General features: G+C 39.5%; 1 protein-coding gene across 1 annotated transcript; it reads left to right on the top strand.

Annotated features, from left to right (window-relative positions):
* The first annotated feature begins 268 nt into the window (after window positions 1-268).
* sdhc (succinate dehydrogenase complex, subunit C, integral membrane protein) lies at window positions 269-21,281 on the top strand. The gene is made up of 6 exons (XM_057857230.1): window positions 269-317; window positions 1,361-1,423; window positions 1,504-1,605; window positions 2,961-3,022; window positions 12,876-13,039; window positions 19,782-21,281. The coding sequence occupies exons 1-6, from the start codon at window positions 301-303 to the stop codon at window positions 19,887-19,889; spliced, it is 516 nt and encodes a 171-aa protein (XP_057713213.1). The 5' UTR covers window positions 269-300; the 3' UTR covers window positions 19,890-21,281.
* Window positions 21,282-21,896: the final 615 nt, after the last annotated feature.

Raw genomic sequence — 21,896 nt, 5'->3', positions numbered from 1 at the left:
CACAAATATTAAGTGTTTTTTCCGCTTTCAGATTCTTTTTTTTTTTTTTTTTTTTAACAGATGTAGCACAGTCTCATTATGAAAGTGAGAAAAAGATGGTAACAGCTTGCTAAATTTCCATCTGTGGGTGTAGAATTTTGATAACAAAATGAGTAGATTAATAATAAAAACATTTCCGTTCTTGAGCTTTTTATAAAAACCTAAAATAACAAACCGCACGAAAATTGCTCCCGTTATGACAAAAAGCATGACGTCACGGCCACAACAATTGTGCGTCACTTACGTTCAGTGTACGGCAAAATGGCGCTGCTGCTAAGGTCAGTACCTCAGTTTTTCCAAAATTGCGTGCTACATTTGAGATTTATCGTTGTTTTATATCCGAATAAATGTGACCGATAGATGCGTTAACAGTTGAGTTTCGTTCAATCTGAGTAAGAATGTTCTGCATTGTTCGGCGTGTTTATATCGGGGAGAAATTACTGTGACGTAAGCTAGCTCGCTAAGGCTAACGACTTGGCCACGGTACCAAAGTTCGGATTGTAGTTTATAGAAACGTAAATGTAAGGTTTTTACTTGAATGTGTTAGTTCTTTTTGCACATGATTATTGACTAAATAGGTTCAGTGTTTTTACGCCAAGCGTTGCAGTTTAATACTGTATGGTTTTGTCCTTGAGTCAACCCACACCGGTCAGTTGAATGTTATTTCTGGAATCTGGAATTCTTTGGAAAACAAAATGTATACATTTTATTATGTTAAATCAAATATACATTAAATAAACCAGTCAAAACTGATCCGGGATGCGATCCTCAAATATGTCTTCGTGTCTTATGCCGAGTGCGTCAAAAGCAGGTTTAGGTTTTGAAGGTTCTATCTAAGGGGGTAAAGGATAGCATGGCAGGAAGCTAAAAGTAAGGAAAGGAGGCAGAAAACAAGGATATATGAAAAAACTAATATTGCAGTAATAAGCAATATTGATTATGCTTACCAGTTCTTGGTAAGTCAACAGTGAAAAGAAGGGCCCGACTGATTTTATTAGCCAGCTCTTTTCAAGTATTAAAAATAAATTATTAATCAATAATTGGAGCTTTTCCAATTAAATGCTGGTATATTTATTCACTTTTTTGTGAAACATGATATGCTGTCCATTAGGGATGAGCATGAAGTAAAGGAGGTGTGAAGTAAATACTAAAAATCAATTTCACTAAGACAGTGAAATCTAAAAAACAATGCCTTATTAGTAGACTCAAAAAAAAAAAAAAAAAAAAACATTAATTACCCATGCCTCATGAGTAAGTATCAATTTTGTTTGAAGAGCCCATTTTAATAATTGTAATGGTAACCCTTCTGTCTTGACTGCAGGACCTTGGCCCGTCAGAAGTTGTGTGTCTCTAGGCCGCGATGCAGTGTCCTCTACGTCAGAAAGTAAGCATGCTACAAAGCAAAATAACATGTAATATTCAATAAACTGTATACGTGTCTTGAAATGTCTGTTCTGGTTTCAGTGCTGCTCCAATGGGAACCACTGCCAAGGAGGAGATGAACAAGTTTTGGGCAAAAAATACCCGATTGAACCGACCTATGTCTCCTCACCTAACCATTTACAAGTAATGACTGATATTAAGCCTGAACGATATATCGTTTCAACATCGCCATCGCGATGTGCGTGTGAGCGATAGTCCCATCGCAAGCCCGTGCGATAGTTTTTATTTTAATCCACATACGCCTCTCTTTCTAATCTGCACACAGCCTCACACCCTCCCTCTCCCAGCCCTTTGTTCCTCACAGTCACTGCAGCACTTGCTTATCAAAGTTAACGATGCTCGTTGTCTTTGATCTTGCCAAAGAAGCGGACATCAAAGCGGAGCAATGTGTCAATCATCGTTTAACTTGTTAAACAGTTTCTGCAAGGAAACCGCGCTGGAATGAATGTGTGTGTGTGTGTGTGTGTGTGTGTGTGTGTGTGTGTGTGTGTGTGTGGTGGTGTGTGTGTGTGTGTGTGTGTGTGTGTGTGTGTGTGTGTGTGGAGACGTTGGAGACATATAAAATAAATGCCAGAAGTGATCATGAGGAGTTTGAAATCTCTACATGTCACTCCAAGAGTCACAGCTAAGGTAGATAAACAGAAGCATTTAATAAAGCCAAGCATTTTTCTACTACAGTACTTTATTCTTGTTCAAAAATGATTTGGTTGGACAGTTATGTTTAAACTGATCATAATTATGACATTTGAAGTGCCTAAAAACCATTTATTTATATACATTTTTTAAATCACTTTGGGGGAAAAAGTGAGAAAACATGTCTTATATGTATCTCTTTCCAATGCTAAATCTGAATAAATACATTCAGCACAAAAAACACACTCAAAAAAAAAAAAAAATTGGGGGCCGTGCGCTACTTCACGGTTTTTCACTTATCGCGGCGGGTTCTGGTCCCCATTAACTGGGAAAAACGAGGGATCACTGTACACTGTGGTGATGGTGAGTCATCCAAAGTCTTTCCAAACAGCTATTCAAGTCATGTAGTGAAAATTTCTTTAAAAAAAAAAAAAAAAAATTATACATATACATTTTTTTTTTTTTTTTAAATAATATCGCAAACCCCCCAAAAATCGCAAAATTGTTTTTTCCAATGTCGTTCAGGCCTAACTGATATGCATATTTATTACACAAAGTCAAACTTGAATTGACATGAAGCCCATGTATTAGATGTGAATTAATGGAGGCTAAACATGGTTTAAAGAGTTAAAACAACAGATCCTGGGTCAGTCAGGAGGAAATGTATACTCTTTGGTTTGCCAAATTAAACATCGTGTTGTCTCAGGTCAGGAGTACCAGTTAATACACAGTCGTTCATTAATTTAACATTTATTTTTATTTCATGAAGGTACCGCAAATATTTTATTTCTGTTATTTATGAATGGCTTTGTGTGTGTTTTAAATTTTTTTTTTTTTAAATTTAGATGGTCTGTCCCCATGATGATGTCCATCACGCACAGAGGAACTGGAGTTGGCCTCAGTGGAGGTAAGACATATTTGTTTTTTTCCTTCTTTCATCACCTCCTCACTTGTATGATGTCAAAACAACTCCTGAATTGACCCAAAATTGAAATCGCTGGACCGTCTAACCGCTGCCATGGCAAATGATTGCTGCACTGAGTGTGAAGTTAACAAATATTTTGGATATATTTGCACGAGGAGCCAAGTCGGCAGCTTAAACAGCATATTGTCGCGACATGAGTGTTAATCTCTGCCTGAGCTGGGTTTCATTTTATTTGCATGCTGATGGATTCTCTAAAAGGTCACAGAGCTCATCTGCCAATCGGTGAGACAAATTCACTGTGCGTGCTTTCATTTTGTCATCAAGACCCAAACACACACAAAACAGTCTTTGAAGAAAGCTTCTAACGACGATGGCATCTCTGGGTTTTGTGACGCATTCAACTTCCATGTACCGAAAAAAGTCTGAGTAGTAAAGAGATTGATGAACATAAAATTGTCCATATACTTGGAATTTGGCTTAAATATTCCCTTATTTCTGAGCACATTTTGTTAGATTCTTTTGACCATGGTAGGGGTTCAATGAATGACTAAATCATAAATTTTCTTCTCCGCTGTTAATTGAAATAATGGTGTTTTAAATAAAATGCATTTTTAAATTTATTTATTAATTTTTTTTAGCAATTACCGTAATTTCCCGAATATAAGGCGCACCCGTGTATAATGCACACCCCAAATTTACTTGTAAAATCTAGGGTAAATTGTTGTACCCGTTTATAACGCGCACCCTAATTTTAGCACCAGTAAATAGAAGAATACAAAGAAAACAGAGGTCGTGTACAGATACAGAAATGTCATTTTACTGACTGGTGAAACACAGCACAAGCATAGTACATTGGTAGTTCAAAACATTACCATAAACTGATAATATTTACGGTAATAATATAATTTGACAACTTCTCCAACTTACCAGAATCTAGGAGAAAACAAAACAGATGTGACTTTTCTTTTAAAGCTGTCAACACGACAGTAACAATAGGAACTATTGTTATTTGGGTTTGAGTTTCCCGAGGGACAGATATAGTTGACGGACACAGGAGGTCTGTGTGCTTACGTTTGTTATGGTCCGAGTTGCGGAGCTGCAATAAACGTTGACTCAAATGAGTTCAAGAAACTAAATTCTGTGCTTTATGAAGAGTGAAAAAAGAAGAATTTAACACAGACGAAATCATTCGGCCGATTAGAGTGAAGTATTACGGAAACAAAATGGTGACGTCACGTACCGTGCAACGGGTCGCCGCATACGTTTCTTCAACACAACGTGGCCGTGTCAATTTAAAAAAATCGGTTTATATATAAATGTAATATATATATATTTCTGTCTCCATCCCTGTACCCGTTTATAATGCGCACCATGATTTTACAAGTTGATTTTGGGGAAAAAAGTGCGCGTTATATTCGGGAAATTACAGTAATAGTCGAGTATTAAAATAATTGTTCGTTACAGCGCTGTACAAAGAGCAGAGCTTGGTGGGGTGTTGGTGGTGCGGCTGCCCCTCCCTAGGGGAGGGGCAAAAAAGCATGCCGTACAACACGCTGGGCTTTATTAGTGGTGTTTACGCTGGCGTACATATGCTGTTCGCCCATGCCCGCTAATACAGTTCAGACATGTGGCGTGTATGGTAATGCAGCGAGTACATGCACAGCTCCGCGTTTCTGTGTATCATATAAACTTACCCTTTTAATTTAAAATTTGCAATCCGGATTAAAAAACCAATTCTAATCACATAATTACGGAGGCCGAGAGGTGTCAGGCGAAATGCAAAGTCTAAACACTTTGCAAATAGAAAAGCACGAACCCCGAATGCAAACGCTTTGCAAAAGAAAAAAAGCACAAATGCAAACTGCCACAACATGATCTCCAATTCCTAAAGCAGGATCGCAAATTGGCAAAAGCACGAACCGCAATTGCCACAACACGGCAGCAAATGGCTCGCAGCACAAATGCAAATTGCAACAACACAATCCCCAATTCCTAAAGCGCGATTGCAAATTGGCAAAAGCATGAACGACAATTGCCACAACACCACAGCAAATGGCTCGCAGCACGACGGCAAAAGGCTCGCAAGACAATTGCAAAGACGACGACCCAGAAGTTAAATAAATAAATAAGACGACACTTTGCTATATGTGCTTTGTCACCATATCTACGGGCCTCCGTAAAGTTGCCCCCCCCCATCAGATGCAAATTTACATAAAAATGATGTTAATCGTTTGTGCTGCAACGGTTTTGTAGATACAGTATCATGCTTTTATTGAGATATTAATTTCGAGTGGGGACGTCACTCGTAGCTTTTTCTTTAAGCTCCCGCAGCTAATGGAGCGTACCAACTCTCTCAATGACAGAGGGGTGTCCTAACAAGGCTAGCACGAACGTAGAGCAAACCAATTCGGGTTCATTTTGCAGTATATTGGGTGGCTTGAGATACTAATTTCTAGTGATGACGTCCCTCTAAGCCCCCAATTGACTGCAAAATGGTTCCGGAATGGTGCCATGCGTTTGTAATACGTTTGTGCTAGTTGTTAGGACACCCCTCTGTTATGTTATGTTAATGGAGCGTACCAACTCTCTCCCGCTGTTATGTTATTTTAATGAAGTGTACCAACTCTCTCAATAACAGAGGGGTGTCCTAACAACAAACACAAACGTAGCACAAACTCAATATAATATATAATATCTCAAGCCCCCTAATTTACTGCAAAAACGATCCAAATTTTTTTGTGCTCTGTTCGTGCTAGTTGTTAGGACACCCCTCTGTTATTGGTACGCTCCATTAGCTGTGGGAGCTAAGCTAAGAAAAAGCTACGAGTGACGTCCCCACTCGAAATTAATATCTCAATAAAAGCATAATACTGTAACTACAAAACCCTTGCAGCACTAACGATTAAAATCATTTTTATATAAATTTGCGTCTGATGGGGGGGGGGGGGGGGGGGGGGGGACTTTACGGAGGCCGGTGGAGATGGTACCTCGTGGTACCTTGACATAACGTTCGCATCGACATGCTGTCCTTTCGACAAATCGTGAAATTTGACTCGTCATTTGTCTCGACATATGACGACATGCTCAAAATACAACAATTTATGACAGCGTCGCAATTTCTTCGTTTTTGCGCAAGACGGACGCACGGCGAATTTCCTTGAAAGAAACCAACAGATCCCAAGAAGTATGGGCAGTTGGTGAAAAAAGGAAAAAAGTGACGCTTAGCATTGAAATTAAGATTGAATTATGGAAAAATATGAGTGTGTTGTGTGCGTCATTGAACTGGCTTGAAAATATGGCGGGAATATGTCTACGATCTTGACGATCCTGCTCCGATCTCCATTCACCAGTCTTTGTAAGTTAAATTAAAAGTTAAAATTCATATGTGGAGGTACCACTGTACTTATACCTCATTAAGATAGCAATAGAATCATATAAAAAAAATGAAAACATACCTTTTTCATAAACTTCCAAAAAAGTCTCAAATATTACCGTATATATATATATATATATATATATATGTATATATATATATATATTATATACTATACGTTAGAGCAGGGCGGTAAACCGAAAATTTACCGTCACCGAAATTCTTAACGATGACCGACGTAATTTTGACCATGTCGGTAAATTCGGTAAATTAATAAAACAAGAAAATATAGTCTTTTCATCCCGCTTTGATTCTGTGTTGTTCGTCTATGTTCATCCCCCTTTAAGAAAGCAGTGAATGTGCTTACGTAGGGAGTCACGTGATCATCAGGAAGCCAATCAAACAAAAGCCCGGTAAGCTAATGCTAGCAGCTAACGCTACAAGCAAAACGTGATGGAGTGTGGCTTAAGGGAGGTTCACCAAACTTTCAACCAACATTTAGTAGACTCTTGGTGGCATCCAGACGGGCTTTCACCCGCTGTCCTCCTTTGTTCTCATGATTTCCGGAGATGGTGCTTTCAGTGCTTTCTACTGGTAGCCAGGCTAACGCTAGCTAGCGGCTAACGCTACAAATGAACGTTATGGAGTCGGATTGCGGCTCTAACCTTGTCGAAACGGCTGAACTTAATGAGTGGATTGGGCACGGACTGCATCTAGCAATTACTATGTGGCGTTATTTTGTATCTGTCTGTGTGTGATTCCTCTGATAGCTTTTGTGATGGTAAAGCATTCAGCATAAAGTACAATCCAACGGCAAAACTTATAATGACCGAGAAATGGCCCCAGCTATTTTTATTGTGCGTGCATTTATTAAAAAATGCACTGGGGGGAAAAAAACCCTTAAACCATAAAGTAAACACTTGTATTTAATAATTATGTCACAGCAGCCATTAACAATAAGTTGTCTTTTTGAAGTGTACTGTTCAAGCTGCAAGTCATTTGTGTTACAATTACATGTTTGCACAGGCATATTGATTTTGACAATGTACATTGTTCAAGTCATACACGCTGTTATAAATGTTCATACTTGAATTCTTATTGCTTACAATACATTTTTATAAACTTAATGTTTAGACTGCATGTACAATTGTTAAATACAGTATATCAAATTGAATGCTGGTAAATAAATCAACAAGAAATAGTTAATCTGTATTTCATGCATTGATTCAGATTTTCAAATTATATAACAGTCCGCTCGGGCGAATTTATCGTCATTTATCGTTATCGAGATAAATCTGCTCAATTTATCGTGATACATGTTTAAGGCCATATCGCCCAGCCCTACTATACGTCGCTCCTGAGTATAAGTCGCACCAGCCAAAAAATGCGCAATGAAAAGGAAAAAACATATAAGTCGCACCGGAATATAAGTCTCATTAAATGGGGGAAATTTATTTGATAGAATCCAGCACTAAGAACAGACATGTCATCAAGGCAATTTAAAATACAATAGAGAACAACAGGCTGAATAGGTGTACGGTTTGCTAACATTACATGACGCTAGAAGTTAGATTGGGCCTTAAAAGATCCAGCTCGATGCGGCCCGAGCACAATCAATTAACTTGATTTGCTTTCCGAGCCCGAAAACCCCCAAAATTTTGTTTTATTTGTAGGCACGAGCCCGAATGCATTTACACAACGAAAAAACACTGGAAAGTTTGTTAAATATATTTCTCGTATTAGACCAAAGCGCCACATTCGTTTACATTCAGTGAAGCCGACAACAGGTTTCCGTATAGCACCTTCAACAATCAATTTGAATCCTTTCCATATCCCACTCCTACCGCAGTTGTTTGCTTTTCAATGCCTATAGCTGCTCCATATCGAAAAGGAAATACCAGGATGCTTGCGTGGGACGCTGGGAGGGGAAGATTGAAAAGTGAGCCACTGCGTTCACGTGCGCGGGCATGCACAGCGCCTTCTCTGTTTTATCCAAATTATTTATTTTATTTAACATCCATACTAAGCCTGAACGATATATCGTTTAAACATCGCCATCGCGATGTGTGCGTGCGCAATAGTCCCATCGCAAGGACGCGCGTTTTTTTTTTTTTTTTTTTTTAATCCACATACGCCCTGCTTTCTGCTCTGCGCAGAGCCTCACACGCCCTTTGAACCTCACAGTCACTGCAGCACTTGCTTATTAAAGTTAACGATGCTGGTATCTTTGATTTTGCCAAAGAAGCGGACATCACAGCGCAGCAGCTGTCAATCATCGTTTAACTTCTTAAACAGTTTCTGCAAGGAAGCCGCTTTGGATGAATGTGTGTGTGTGTGTGGAGACGTTTGAGACATATAAATTAAAGGCCAGAAGTGATCATGAGGAGTTTGTAATTTCTACATGTCCACCAAGAGTCACAGCTAAAGTAGATAAACAGAAGTATTTTTCTACTACAGTACTTTATTCTTGTTCAAAAATGATTTGGTTGGACAGTTATGTTTAAAACTGATCATAATTATTACATTTGAAGTGCTTAAAACCATTTATTTATATATATATATATATATAAACACACACACATTTTTTAAAAATCATACTTTAGGGAAAAAGTGAGGAAAAAAAACATGCCTTATATGTATCTCTTTCCAATGCTAAATCTGAATAAATACTAGTGTTGCACCGATACCATTTTTTGGGCCCGATACCGATACAGATACCTGGCTGTGCAGTATCGGCCGATACCATTCCGATACCACTCTGTTTACAAAAAAAAAAACTAAAAACATACTTTTTTTTTTGTTTGTTTGTTTGTTTACAAAAAAAACGTTGTTTTTTTTTGTAAACAAAAAAAAAACGTTTTTTTTTGTAAACAGAGTGGTATCGGAATGGTATATGCGTATAACGGATGCAACGATACAGTTAAGTCACGGTTCGGTACGATTTTCGATACAATTCAATAAATTTAATGCTCTGAAATAGGCCTGAACGATATATCGTTTAAACATCGCCATCGCGATGTGCGCATGTGCAATAGTCCCATCGCAAGGACGTGCGATAGTTTTTTAATTTCATTTTTTTTAATCCACAAACGTTTGTTTTGAGGAAGGAGAGGGGAAAAAAGCGCACAGCTTCTTTCCCTCCAGCAAGTCATCGGCTCCTCCCCCTGCAACAGCGGAGTGGAGGGAGGAGGGGCCGAACAGCAGAGCTGAGGGAGGAGGGCCCGTTCTCAAAGTGAAAGCAAGCAATCAACACGTTGGAGGAGCAAGGAAGACTGTATCCAAAAGGAGTTTTGGAAGTATTTTGGCAAGAACAAGACTATAAGGGACAAAAAACAGCCCTGTCGACAGTGCCTCGCCATGGTTGCCTCAACAAGAAGTAATCTGTCAAACATGTGGGACCATTTAAAACGCAGGTATCTATGCATTCCTGCTACGAGCTCCCCATCAGAGGCTTTTTAGCACAGGTGGGAACATTGTTACGTGCCAACGTTCTTGTCTCAAGCCTGCTATAGTGGATAAACTAATAGTCTTGGCCAAAAACCTATGAGACCCAGTTGAGAATTGCTGAGCAAGGAAGGTGGACGATATGCAGACAAATACATAACACAGCTGAAGGAATGTCTTTTCTTCTTTTTATTCATGTGACAGCTATCAGGAAGGCAGGAAATTTGGGAGTTAAAATGGTTCTGTTATTCATCACAGTTATTTGCAGTTATTCAGTTCAATTATTTACAAGTTCAATTGAGTTTGTTTCTTTTATATTTAAATTTATTGTAAACCGTATTTTTCAAATAACTATATATAGTACAGCTGCACATAAAGTTTTGATACTTAATATTTTTGTTGAAATATTTTTACAACTTTGTTGCCGTTTTGCAGTTTTATATTGTTATATTTTGTGTAAACAACTCAGGGGACTAATGCACTTGCACTTTTATTAGTCAGATTTAATATTTAAGTTCAAATATGTTGACAACTTTGTTGTTTAACTGAGGTTTTTAATTATTGTTATAGTTTGTGAACTCTTTTGTCATATTTAATATTTTTGTTCAAATATGTTGACAACTTTGTTGTTTTACTGAGGTTTTTATTTATTGTTATAGTTTGTGAACAACTCTTTTATTTGTCATATTTAATATTTTTGTTCAAATATGTTGACAACTTTGTTGTTATTTTACAGAAGTTTTTATTTATTGTTATATTTTGTCAAAAACTTAGGGGACTAATGCACCTGGTCTTTTATTTATCATTTAATGTATTTGCTGCTGTTGAAGTGTAAAATATTGTATTCAATAAATGATCTAAGTATTTTGTGCAGACATGACTTCCTGGATACCTTCATACAGAAATCTTCATCATTCACAAATTGAACGGTATTATATGAATACACTGTGGTCACGGTGTGTTATGTAAAGTATTTCCAAACAGCTATTCAAGTCATTTAGTGAAAATTTCTTTAAAAAAGATCTTTTTTTTTTTTTTAATATCGCAATATAATATCGCAATATATTGCAAACCTAAAAAAAATCGCAACAATAGTTTTTTCCAATATCGTTCAGGCCTACTCTGAAACAGAAAATACAACTATTATTATTATTATTATTTTTTTTTTTTTGCTAACAAGCAAAAATAACAGTGCCATCATATAAACAAGCATTTTAGTGCATAATATTTATCTGCTTACTTCTTACTGATCTGAAGAAAAATTGTGTATATAAGTGCTGAGAACAATTTTTACTGTTTGTAAAGTGGGTCACACTGTTGATTGCTGCAGCTCTCTTAGCAGCTATATTTAAACATCCTATTTGTGGTCCGAGTCCATCTGTAACATGTACTGAATTAACAGTATTTGCAGCATTATCTATGGTCACTGGTATGGGTTGAGTTGGCCTGCTTAACTTCCATTCAGTCATGGCGGTTTCTATTTAATCAATGTAGTCTATGGACTACGCGTCGCTCTGGGCTCACGCAGCTAATGGCATGGGATCTAAAGTAATACATCTAGGTTGCTATTTGATGATATCTAGTGTGTGCGCGCGAGAGTTGGCATGGGATCTAAAATAGGACATCTAGATTGCTATTTGATGATATCTAGTGTGCGCGCTGCGCCGCTTGAGTGTTTTCTGGCCACAGAAGTCACTTCTGCTCATTACTGCACAACACCAGCATATTACAATCGACTTTCATAAACAGGACGAGTTTGAAGTATGGCGCTCTTAATTTCCCACTCATTGTTCATCATGAAACCATGAGTTTGCTGAGTCTCCCACGGTCTTAACCTTTCTGATCCCATCGGCGCTAGCCGCGCTACAACAGCAAGCGTTAGCTAACGCATGCTAATCATTTGTGAATACCATGTTAAATGAGCAGCGTAACATCGCGGATATGCGTTGTAGTGTACATCCGTAATATTGATGACGAAGGTGTAAATTTCGTGTGGTAATTTCGAGACAAAGACACACAGATGTAATAATTTGGGAAGTTCGCTCACGTGGGGAGGACAGTATATTTGCGTTCAAATGATGCCAGTACATGGTATCGGCGCCCTAAATGTTGGTACTCGTCGATACCGATACCACCAATTCGGGCCGGATCGGCGCCCCCTGCCGATACTGGTATCGGTATCTGTGCAACTTTAATAAATACATTGAGCACACACACAAAAAAATAAAAATTTGTGGGGCGGGGTGCGCAACTTCGCGGTTTTTCACTTATCGCGGCGGGTTCTGGTCCCCATTAACCGCGAAAAACGAGGGATCACTGTACACTGGTCATTGTGAGTCATCCAAAGTCTTTCCAAACAGCTATTCAAGTCATCTAGTGAAAATTTCTTTAAAAAAAAAAAAAAAAAAAAAAAATTTTTTTTAAATATCGCAATATAATATCGCACACCCCAAAAAAATCGCAGCAATAGTTTTTTCCAATATCGTTCAGGCCTAATCCATACATCATTTTAGTATAAATATATGAATATATATTTATTTTTAAAAAGTTAGCGAGAGAGAAGTCGGCCCGACCCGACCGTAAATAATCACACATAAGTCGCTCCAGAGTATAAGACGCACCCACTGCCAAACTATGAAAAAAAAAAAAATGCGACTTATAGTCTGAAAAATACGGTACTTAAATATACAAATATAAAAAGCATATTCCCCTGGTAAATATATTTTTTTACTTGAAGATCATACAATTGTCTAAAAATTAGGCTCAAATACCACAACGGCCTTTCCACCATTAGTTTTTATTCCCAGTGCGTCCCCAACACGCCATACAAAAGAAAAATTGAAATATTGACACTTGTGCTGTATTTTTTCCTCATAGACCTTCTTGCCAAGAAGAATGTCACAGTGTGACAGATATTGATTTGTGGCTCATTTTCCTCCTCAATGACTTGTTTATCCAGCCCTTGATTGTATTTTGTATTTGGGATCAATAAAACGTGTGTCTAATTCATCCTGGCAGCCATTTCTGCTTTCGCCGTGGCCGCTCTGGTCCTGCCCGGTAGTTATCCGCACTATCTGGATCTCATCCACTCCTTGTCGGTTGGCCCCTTCCTCATCGCCCTGGCCAAAATTGGCATCGCCTTCCCCGTGTCCTACCACACCTTCAACGGAATCCGCCATTTGGTAAGAAAACAGCAAATACTTTTGGGGTGGATGTTTTAAGTCATTTCAAAATTGTTTTCCTAGTATGACATAAAACTAACTTGTTATCTCAAATATGTTTTACATTTTTTTTTTCAACAAAGGGAACTAATATATACACTCACCAGCCACTTTATTAGGTACACCCGTCCAACTGCTTGTTAACACTTAATTTTTAATCAGCCAATCACATGGTGGCAACTCAGTGCATTTAGGCATGTAGACATGGTTTAAGACAATCTCCTGCAGTTCAAACCGAGCATCAGTATGGGGAAGAAAGGTGATTTGAGTGACTTTGAACGTGGCATGGTTGTTGGTGCCAGAAGGGCTGGTCTGAGTATTTCAGAAACTGCTGATCTACTGGGATTTTCATGCACAACCATCTCTAGGGTTGACAGAGAATGGTCCGAAAAAGAAAAAATATCCAGTGAGCGGCTGTGGGCGGAAATGCCTTGTTGATGCCAGAGGTCATAGGAGAATGGCCAGACTGGTTCGAGTTGATAGAAAGGCAACAGTGACTCAAATAACCACCCATTACAACCAAGGTAGGCGGAAGAGCATCTCTGAACTCGCAGTACGTCGAACTTTGAGGCAGATGGGCTACAGCAGCAGAAGACCACGCTGGGTGCCACACCTTTCAGCTAAGAACAAGAAACTGAGGCTACAATTTGCACAAGCTCATCGAAATTGGACAATAGAAGACTGGAAAAACGTTGCCTGGTCTGATGACTCTCGATTTCTGCTGCGACATTCAGATGGTAGGGTCAGAATTTGGCGTCAACAACATGAAAGCATGGATCCATCCTGCCTTGTATCAACGGTTCAGGCTGGTGGTGGTGGTGTAATGGTGTGGGGAATATTTTCTTGGCACTCTTTGGGCCCCTTGGTACCATTGAGCATCGTTGGAACGCCACAGCCTACCTGAGTATTGTTGCTGACCATGTCCATCCCTTTATGACCACAGTGTACCCAACTTCTGTCAGCAGGATAATGTCATAAAGCTGGAATCATCTCAGACTGGTTTCTTGAACATGACAATGAGTTCACTGTACTCAAATGGCCTCCACAGTCACCAGATCTCAATCAGATAGAGCATCTTGGGGATGTGGTGGAACGGGAGATTCGCATCATGGATGTGCAGCCGACAAATATGCACCAACTGTGTGATGCCATCATGTCAATATGGACCAAACTCTCTGAGGAATGCTTCCAGCACCTTGTTGAATCTATGCCATGAAGAATTGAGGCAGTTCTGAAGGCAAAAGGGGGTCCAACCCGTTACTAGCATGGTGTACCTAATAAAGTGGCTGGTCAGTGTAAATTTGTTACACTCAATTGTTTGTACACCTTCTTAGAGCTGAATTAGGAATGTCCCAATGCTAGTTTTTTTTTTGTTTTTTTGTTTTTTTTACTTCTAATCAGATTTTTTTTTTTTTTCAAGATGTTTTTTTGTCGATCCGATACCTATATTTAATAGAATAGTGCAAAAAAAACAAAAAAAAAAACACATTTTTTTGGTGTACCTCCTCAAGAATATTACATGATGCTCTAATTACAGTGGGGCACATAAGTATTTAGTCAACCACCAATTGTGCAAGTTCTCCTACTTGAAAAGATTAGAGAGGCCTGTAATTGTCAACATGGGTAAACCTCAACCATGAGAGACAGAATGTGGAGGAAACAAAAAACAGAAAGTGACATTGTTTGATTTTTAAAGAATTTATTTCCAAATTAGAGTGGAAAAGAAGTATCTGGTCACCTACAAACAAGCAAGATTTCTGGCTGTTAAAGAGGTCTAACTTCTTCTAACGAGGCTCCACTCGTTACCTGTATTGATGGCACCTGTTTTAACTCATTATTGGTATAAAAGACACCTGTCCACAAACTCCGTCAGCCACACTCCAAACTCCACTATGGCCAAGACCAAAGAGCTGTCGAAGGACACCAGAGACAAAATTGTAGACCTGCACCAGGCTGGGAAGACTGAATCTGCAATAGGTAAAACGCTTGGTGTAAAGAAATCAACTGTGGGAGCAATTTTTAGAAAATGGAAGACATACAAGACCACTGATAATCTCCCTCGATCTGGGCCTCCATGCAAGATCTCACACCGTGGCGTCAAAATGATAATAAAAACGGTGAGCAAAAATCCCAGAACCACACGGGGGGACCTAATGAATGACCTACAGAGAGCTTGGACCACAGTAACAAAGGTTACTATCAGTAACACAATGCGCCGCCAGGGACTCAAATCCTGCACTGCCAGACGTGTCCCCATGCTTAAGAAAGTACACGTCCAGGCCCGTCTGCGGTTCTCTAGAGCAGGGGTCCCCAACCTATTCCACAAAGGCCCACCGTGGGTGCAGGATTTCATTCCTACCAAACAAGATGACAACACTTCTTCCCCAATCTGGTGTTTTACAAGTGCAATCAGTTGATTGCAGTCAGGTGTGGCTTGTTTTAGCAGAAGCCTCATTGGTTCAACTGTCTCTGCTGGATCAGCTGGAACAAAAACCAGGACCCACAGTGGGCCTCGAGGACTGGGTTGGAGACCCCTGCGCTAGAGTGCATTTGGATGATCCAGAAGAGGAATGGGAGAATGTGTAATGGTCAGATGAAACCAAAATAGAACTTTTTGGTAGAAACACAGGTTCTCGTGTTTGGAGGAAAAAGAATATTGAATTGCATCTGAAGAACACCATACCCACTGTGAAGCATGGGGGTGGAAACATCATGCTTTGGGGCTCTTTTTCAGAAAAGGGAATAGGACGACTAATCTGTGTAAAGGAAAGAATGAACGGGGCCATGTATCGAGAGATTTTGAGTGAAAATATCTATCAGCAAGGACATTGAAGATAAGACGTGGCTGGGTCTTTCAGCATGACAATGATCCAAAACACACAGCCAGGTTAAAAAAGGAGTGGCTTCATAAGAAGCATTTCAAGGTCCTGGAGTTGCCTAGCTCGTCTCCAGATTTCAACCCCATAGAGAATCTGTGGAGGGAGTTGAAAGTCCGTGTTGCCCAACGACAGCCCCAAAACATCATTGCTTGAGAGGAGATCTGCATGGAGGAATCGGCCAAAATACCAGCAACAGTGTGTGAAAAGCTTGTGAAAAGTTACCGAAAACGTTTGGCCTCCGTTATTGCCAACAAAGGGTACTTAACAAAGTATTGAGATTAACTTTTTGTATTGACCAAATACTTATTTTCCACCAATATTTGCAAATACATTTTTTAAAAATCAAACAATATGATTTTCAGTCCCCCCCCCCCCCCCCCCCCCCCCACACATTCTGTCTCTCATGGTTGAGGTGTACCCCTGTTGACAATTACAGGCCTCACTAATATTTTCAAGTGGGAGAACAATTAGTGGTTGACGAAATACTTATTTGCCCCACTGTATATCATTATTTTCTCAAGAGCAGTAGCCTAACTCAGCGGACATATTTGCCAAGTGGTTTTATTTACAGCAGCCGAAAAGCATGATTATACTGAAAACATGCGACAACTGGATCCGATCGGATATTGTGACCAAATCTTATGCTTTTCGATACTCCAAAAATATGTGTATCGGGTACCGATACTGAGTATCAGATAAGGACATTCCGACTCTGAATGAGGGTGTTCATCACAAAAGGAACCCCTATACTTACCGTGGAGTTTTATTCGTTAACTGAAATTGAGGCCTTAGTCACGGCGGGGGAATTTGGGAACTGTTCCAGGTTTAACACCAGAGTGTAGACATTGTAGATCCACTCAATACACCAGATGTCTTAAAGCAGAATTCTACCCTTGGAAGTCTACTCTTTCATGGGTACAAATGCTCTGTTTTGACTGACTGGAGCTAAATACGCTTTATACGGCTGGCTATACGAAGCTGGTTTTGCATCATTCATTTCCTGAATTTCAAGTAAATTCGTTGCAGAGCTGTAGCACTTTCCATAAACGCATATCTCTCCATATGCTATTATATCTCTATAATAGAGAAGAAAAATGTGGACACTTTGATAAATTGTGCTTGTGTTCTTCTGACGCATCCAAAGCTTGAATGGGGCTAAGGGTGTTTTTGTTAAATTATTTCTAAAATGGCCCACTATCATCTTGCACAGCAGAGTGCTCGTACAAGGCGGATAAAGACTCATTTCAATAAATGCATCCACATTGGAGCAAAATGGGGATTTTCCAAATTTGCAGTCTCTTTTTACCAGGCGCTCTATTATTTGCATATGTGGTTGTTGGACTTTATTTGAATACTTCCACTTATTTAAGCCAACGTATTTTTGCATTTCCACTTTTAACCCTTTAAAGAGCAATTGAATATTTTTGGTAATTTAAAAAAAAAACGTAACTTTCCAAAGACCTGTGAGTGTAGGGGGCATTGCAGAAATGTAGGATAAACTCAAAGTCACCTGTTTGGCGCTTTCTGAATGGATGAATTTGTTGCACGTTGTCCAAGCCAAGAGGAAGAGATGCGGTTTAACCAGGCCAGGGGTGGATATTTGGGATAAGCGCGGGGGCACAGCCACGAAGTCGATCACAGAATCACCGCTATGCGTGTATTTATTTACTCCAAGCATGTTGGCATTTTAAAAAAAATCAAATTCCTCCCTTGGAAACTGAAATAATACAAAAGTTTTTTGTTTGAACTGTCACTTCCCTTCTTGCTCTTCTTTTCCCCCTTTTTTTTACACCTTGTGTTGAGGTTACTCCTTTTTTTTTTTTTTTGTAAAAAAAAAAGTATGTGATTTCAACTGCACTTGTTTTTTTCACTGAAGCCCCTTTCACATATTACTGAACACTGTTAAAATCCCGGGATTTAAACAGATAACCCTTGTGTGTGAAAGCAATTTCCCGGGTCGACTGACATGGAGATTATGCGGACATTTAATAAGTTGCGTGTTAGTTTTATGTCCGGGACTTTCCTGGGACGAGGCATATGTGACAGCACGCGTTTGATTCCTGGGTCACAGCACGAAGGCTGATGATGTAAATTTCATGGCGGGCCGATCGTCATTTCCTCTCTTCGCAGTAACACGAAAAACGGTAAACAAGCATCACAGTTATTAACATGGCAAACTGGAAATGGCAAAATGAAACAGAAAACATAACGAAATTAAATTGCTAATGGATCGTAGAGCCGAGGAAGAGAGTCCATCGTCCAACTTTGGAAATGTGTGGTTTATTTCGTTGCCGGTGTTAGGGAAACAACGTTGTACCTCATAGCACAAAACAACGGAGGGAGGCGTTCAAGGGTTTTGTTACGTGCCAAAGACGGCTCGCGAAGGACGTAAAATAAAACAAGCCACACAAATGTACGAGTGGACACAAATTTATTTACAGAACAATCAAACTCGCAATAAATATGTACAGAATGCCGACGAAGCGTGACTACAGGGTAAGCCCAGGCCAAAACAACAAACAAAAGGAACTACACTTAAACCCCACCCGCTAACTAAACCCTGATCATGTAAAAGGAACGAAGAAAAGACAGCTTCTAACCTAACTTCCTACTCTATACTAAACAGGAGAAAACGGGTTGAACAGAAATGGCGACTTACCCTTACTTGCTTCAATGCTCTTATTTACAGTGGTGAACAAAAACGATCCAATAACGAATAAACACAAAAGACCTCACCGAAAAAGCGGGAGTGTATCAGACTAGCGATCAAATGCAAACGAGCGTGAATGGCGAGCAAAGAGCTGGCGAGGAGGACCGCGGCAGAATGCTGTCAAATGCGACCTCCTAGAGCGTTGACAGCGGCAGGCTTAAGAAGCTCGGCGCCTTTTCCCGTGGCCAATCAGCGGTGGTGACGTCGTCGGTCCGTCCTGCATCGATCAGCTGTCGTCACAGTGGGAGGGGAAGCAGCCAGCGACGATCAGCTGACTGGAAGAATCTCAGAAAAGTAACTATTAAATGGCCAGGGGCCGTCACAGGTTTATTGAATACAAACAAACAAAAACGTGATCGCGGACAAACAAAAATACAAGCGATGGCGGGAAAAGGGGAATAACGCAATGGGTCAGTGACAGTAGGTCGACGTAGATCAAAAATACTAACCTAACTGGTAGCCAGAGAGCCGATAAGACAACAAAATACATACACTGAAATAGGTACGCAGAAGATTTCAAAACAAAGGCGGTAGACGAACAAGCTGGAAAATGCACGAAATTCAAAAGTACAAGGTGTCGAATGGCGCCAGCAAGTTAATATCTCAGCACCCTTCTCTTTGATCGCCTAGGCTTAAATAGTTTTGATGAGCTTGAATTGGCTGCAGGTACCACTTCTGGAATGCTCCCACAACCAACTCTGTAACAAAACACGATCTGACCAGAATGTGACAGCCGATGCCGACCAAAAATGACGTAATGTCCGGGTTATAAAATCGCGCTAGCTGCCCGTCCCACACAGAGAGCGGCAAGACGCCAACCCGGGATAAATCAAGCCACTTTCACAGATACAACCCGGTGTATTCCCGTAACGTTTCCCCATGTGTGAAAGCCTTGACACGGCTAAATCCCATATTACCCAAATCCCTTACACAGGAATTTACTGGGGTATGTGTGTGAAAGGGGTTTAGATTTTCCTTGGACTTCAGAAATGTCACTCGCTGTTTGCTTTGAAGAAAAAGTTATTTTTATGCTCATTTGTCTTCTCTTTTCTCTCTATCACCTTTTTTCTCTTTCAACACTCCTACCCCACCTCCACGCACAAAAACCTCCAAGTGGTGGGATATCGGCAAAGGCTTCAAAATTCCTGAAGTGTACCGTAGTGGCTATACCGTGATCGGCCTGTCTGTCATCACTGCCATCGCCACCGCCATATTCCTCTAAGCTCACTACTGCTAGGACAATTGCTTTATTGGAATTTGGATTTTTTCTCTTGTGTATATGTTCTGCTGGCTAATAAAGAATTATATATATGTATATGATGATTTAAAAAAAGTGTCGTCACTTTCTTACATCAGAAACTATGCAGAATGCCCCCCCCCCCCAACCTACCTAACCCCCCTTCCGTCACCACAACATCGGATTGTGGCCATTTTCACACAATCTTGAAACTGGTTCAGGTTCAGAACAGAATGAATGTTTGTCAATGTTACCATAGTCCGAAACTTTCGATCAGATTTCATGCAACTTCAACCTTGTCTTAAAGTTGGCCATTTCTGGTCTTTCTGAAAAATACAGCCCTTTGACTGAGAAGTTGTCCATGTTCATTTTTTTTCCCATCTCACTACTACAAAATGATTGTTTTACATGTGATGCATGCAAATGTTTACAAATGTTTTGAGTATTGCTTTCCATTAAACTGATGTGCTCCCCAGTAATCCACTAAACCGTGAGACAAAGCACATTTTTCCACATGCAGAAATATGTTGTCTAAAAAAAAAAAAAAAAAAAATATATATATATATATATATATATATATATATATATATATTTGAATTTTATTACATTCTTCAAGAAAGCAATGCAACCAGCTTTTTTTCTGTTTTTGCTTCAAAAGGAATTTTATGGTGAAAAAAAAAATTGCAAGGTGCAATAACTTTGTCTTGATGTTTTTGTCGATGTGTGTGCAGACAAAAATAAAATTAGAGGAGGGAAAAAAACTGGCTAAAAAGTTTTATACGGTGCACATACTTTATTGCAACTACTGTGTGATTTTCAGACTATACAAGCCTATATTCCTCCCACTCCTAGCTGAACCCTGTGGCTTAAAGACCAGTGCATCCCATTAATGTATTTTCACAGACTAATGTCTTTTTTTGTAAAATACAGTGGTACCTCTACATACGAATGTAATTTGTTCCAGGACCTGGTTTGTAAGCCAAAATGGTTGTATGTCGAGAGGGATTTTCCCATAAGAATACATTATAATTCGATTAATTTGCTTCACAGCCCAAAAACCTACGCTGAATCATTCATAAATACTGCAGGTGCAATTACAAATAGCAATTACATATAACAAAAATCAAGTAAATTATAAATGCAAATCGGAATAATAATGCAATTATAATAATCGTATTGTAACGAATCGGGTTTTAATGTTGGGGTTGTGTTTTGCATGCTGTTCCTGAACGCACCATGTGGCTGATGAGAGTGAGGGAGGTGTAGAAGAGTGGGAAGTTTTTACTTTGTCTTTTCATGTTCTGTTGTTTGTGTCTGCTATGGCGGATAGTAGCCGTGTTGTGTTACACAAGTTCTGAAATAAATTATTAAAAAACTGACGAAGTTGGTGATTTCCTTGCCGATGTTACAAAAATAATAATTGTCACCTTAACTTAAAAAGACTGGCGAACGGAGATCGGAGTAAGACCGTCGAGATCATACACATATTACGGCCGCATTGTTGAGTAAGAGTGTGACAATATCTCGATACAGTGATATATTGCGATATTTTGCAACCCGATTTGTTATCGATATGCTCCCGCCAAGTATCGATACTTTTATTTCACATATTGGCCATACAATGGAGTATGGATGCTGTAAACTGCTCAATGTTTGATGAGCAATTCCTTGGCGGTCCACTAGGGGCGCTCAAGAGTGGCGGTGAAGGTAAAGTGCGAACAAGTCGTCTCGAGAAGAGAGGAAGCTACAAGTGCGTTAAAAAAAAATAAAAAAGCTTTGTGAGAACGGTGGAGGAAAAAGTGAGAAAAATATTGCTACAAATCGTACATGTGGACACACTTTAGATTTTACACCAACAAGAAAGGAAGTAAGGTGAACAAGGACTTTGCTGTATGCAAGAATTGTCTAACAAAAAATAAGGTTTACTGGCGGCTGGTGACGAAGTGGGCACTGGATTTCTTCACTGCTTTTATTTCATCACTTGAGGTAAGA

The sequence above is a fragment of the Corythoichthys intestinalis genome, chromosome 14, assembly GCF_030265065.1.
Source record: "Corythoichthys intestinalis isolate RoL2023-P3 chromosome 14, ASM3026506v1, whole genome shotgun sequence".
Lineage (NCBI taxonomy): Eukaryota > Metazoa > Chordata > Actinopteri > Syngnathiformes > Syngnathidae > Corythoichthys > Corythoichthys intestinalis.
Note: the sequence above shows the minus strand (reverse complement) of the source record. Positions and strands in the feature narration are given on the sequence as shown.

Bases quoted from the DNA above. Each gene is read 5' to 3' on its own strand.
- sdhc (XM_057857230.1), top strand. The intron at 1,424-1,503 runs GTAAGCATGCTA...TTCTGGTTTCAG, and splicing joins AGTGTCCTCTACGTCAGAAA to TGCTGCTCCAATGGGAACCA. The intron at 3,023-12,875 runs GTAAGACATATT...TCATCCTGGCAG, and splicing joins TGGAGTTGGCCTCAGTGGAG to CCATTTCTGCTTTCGCCGTG.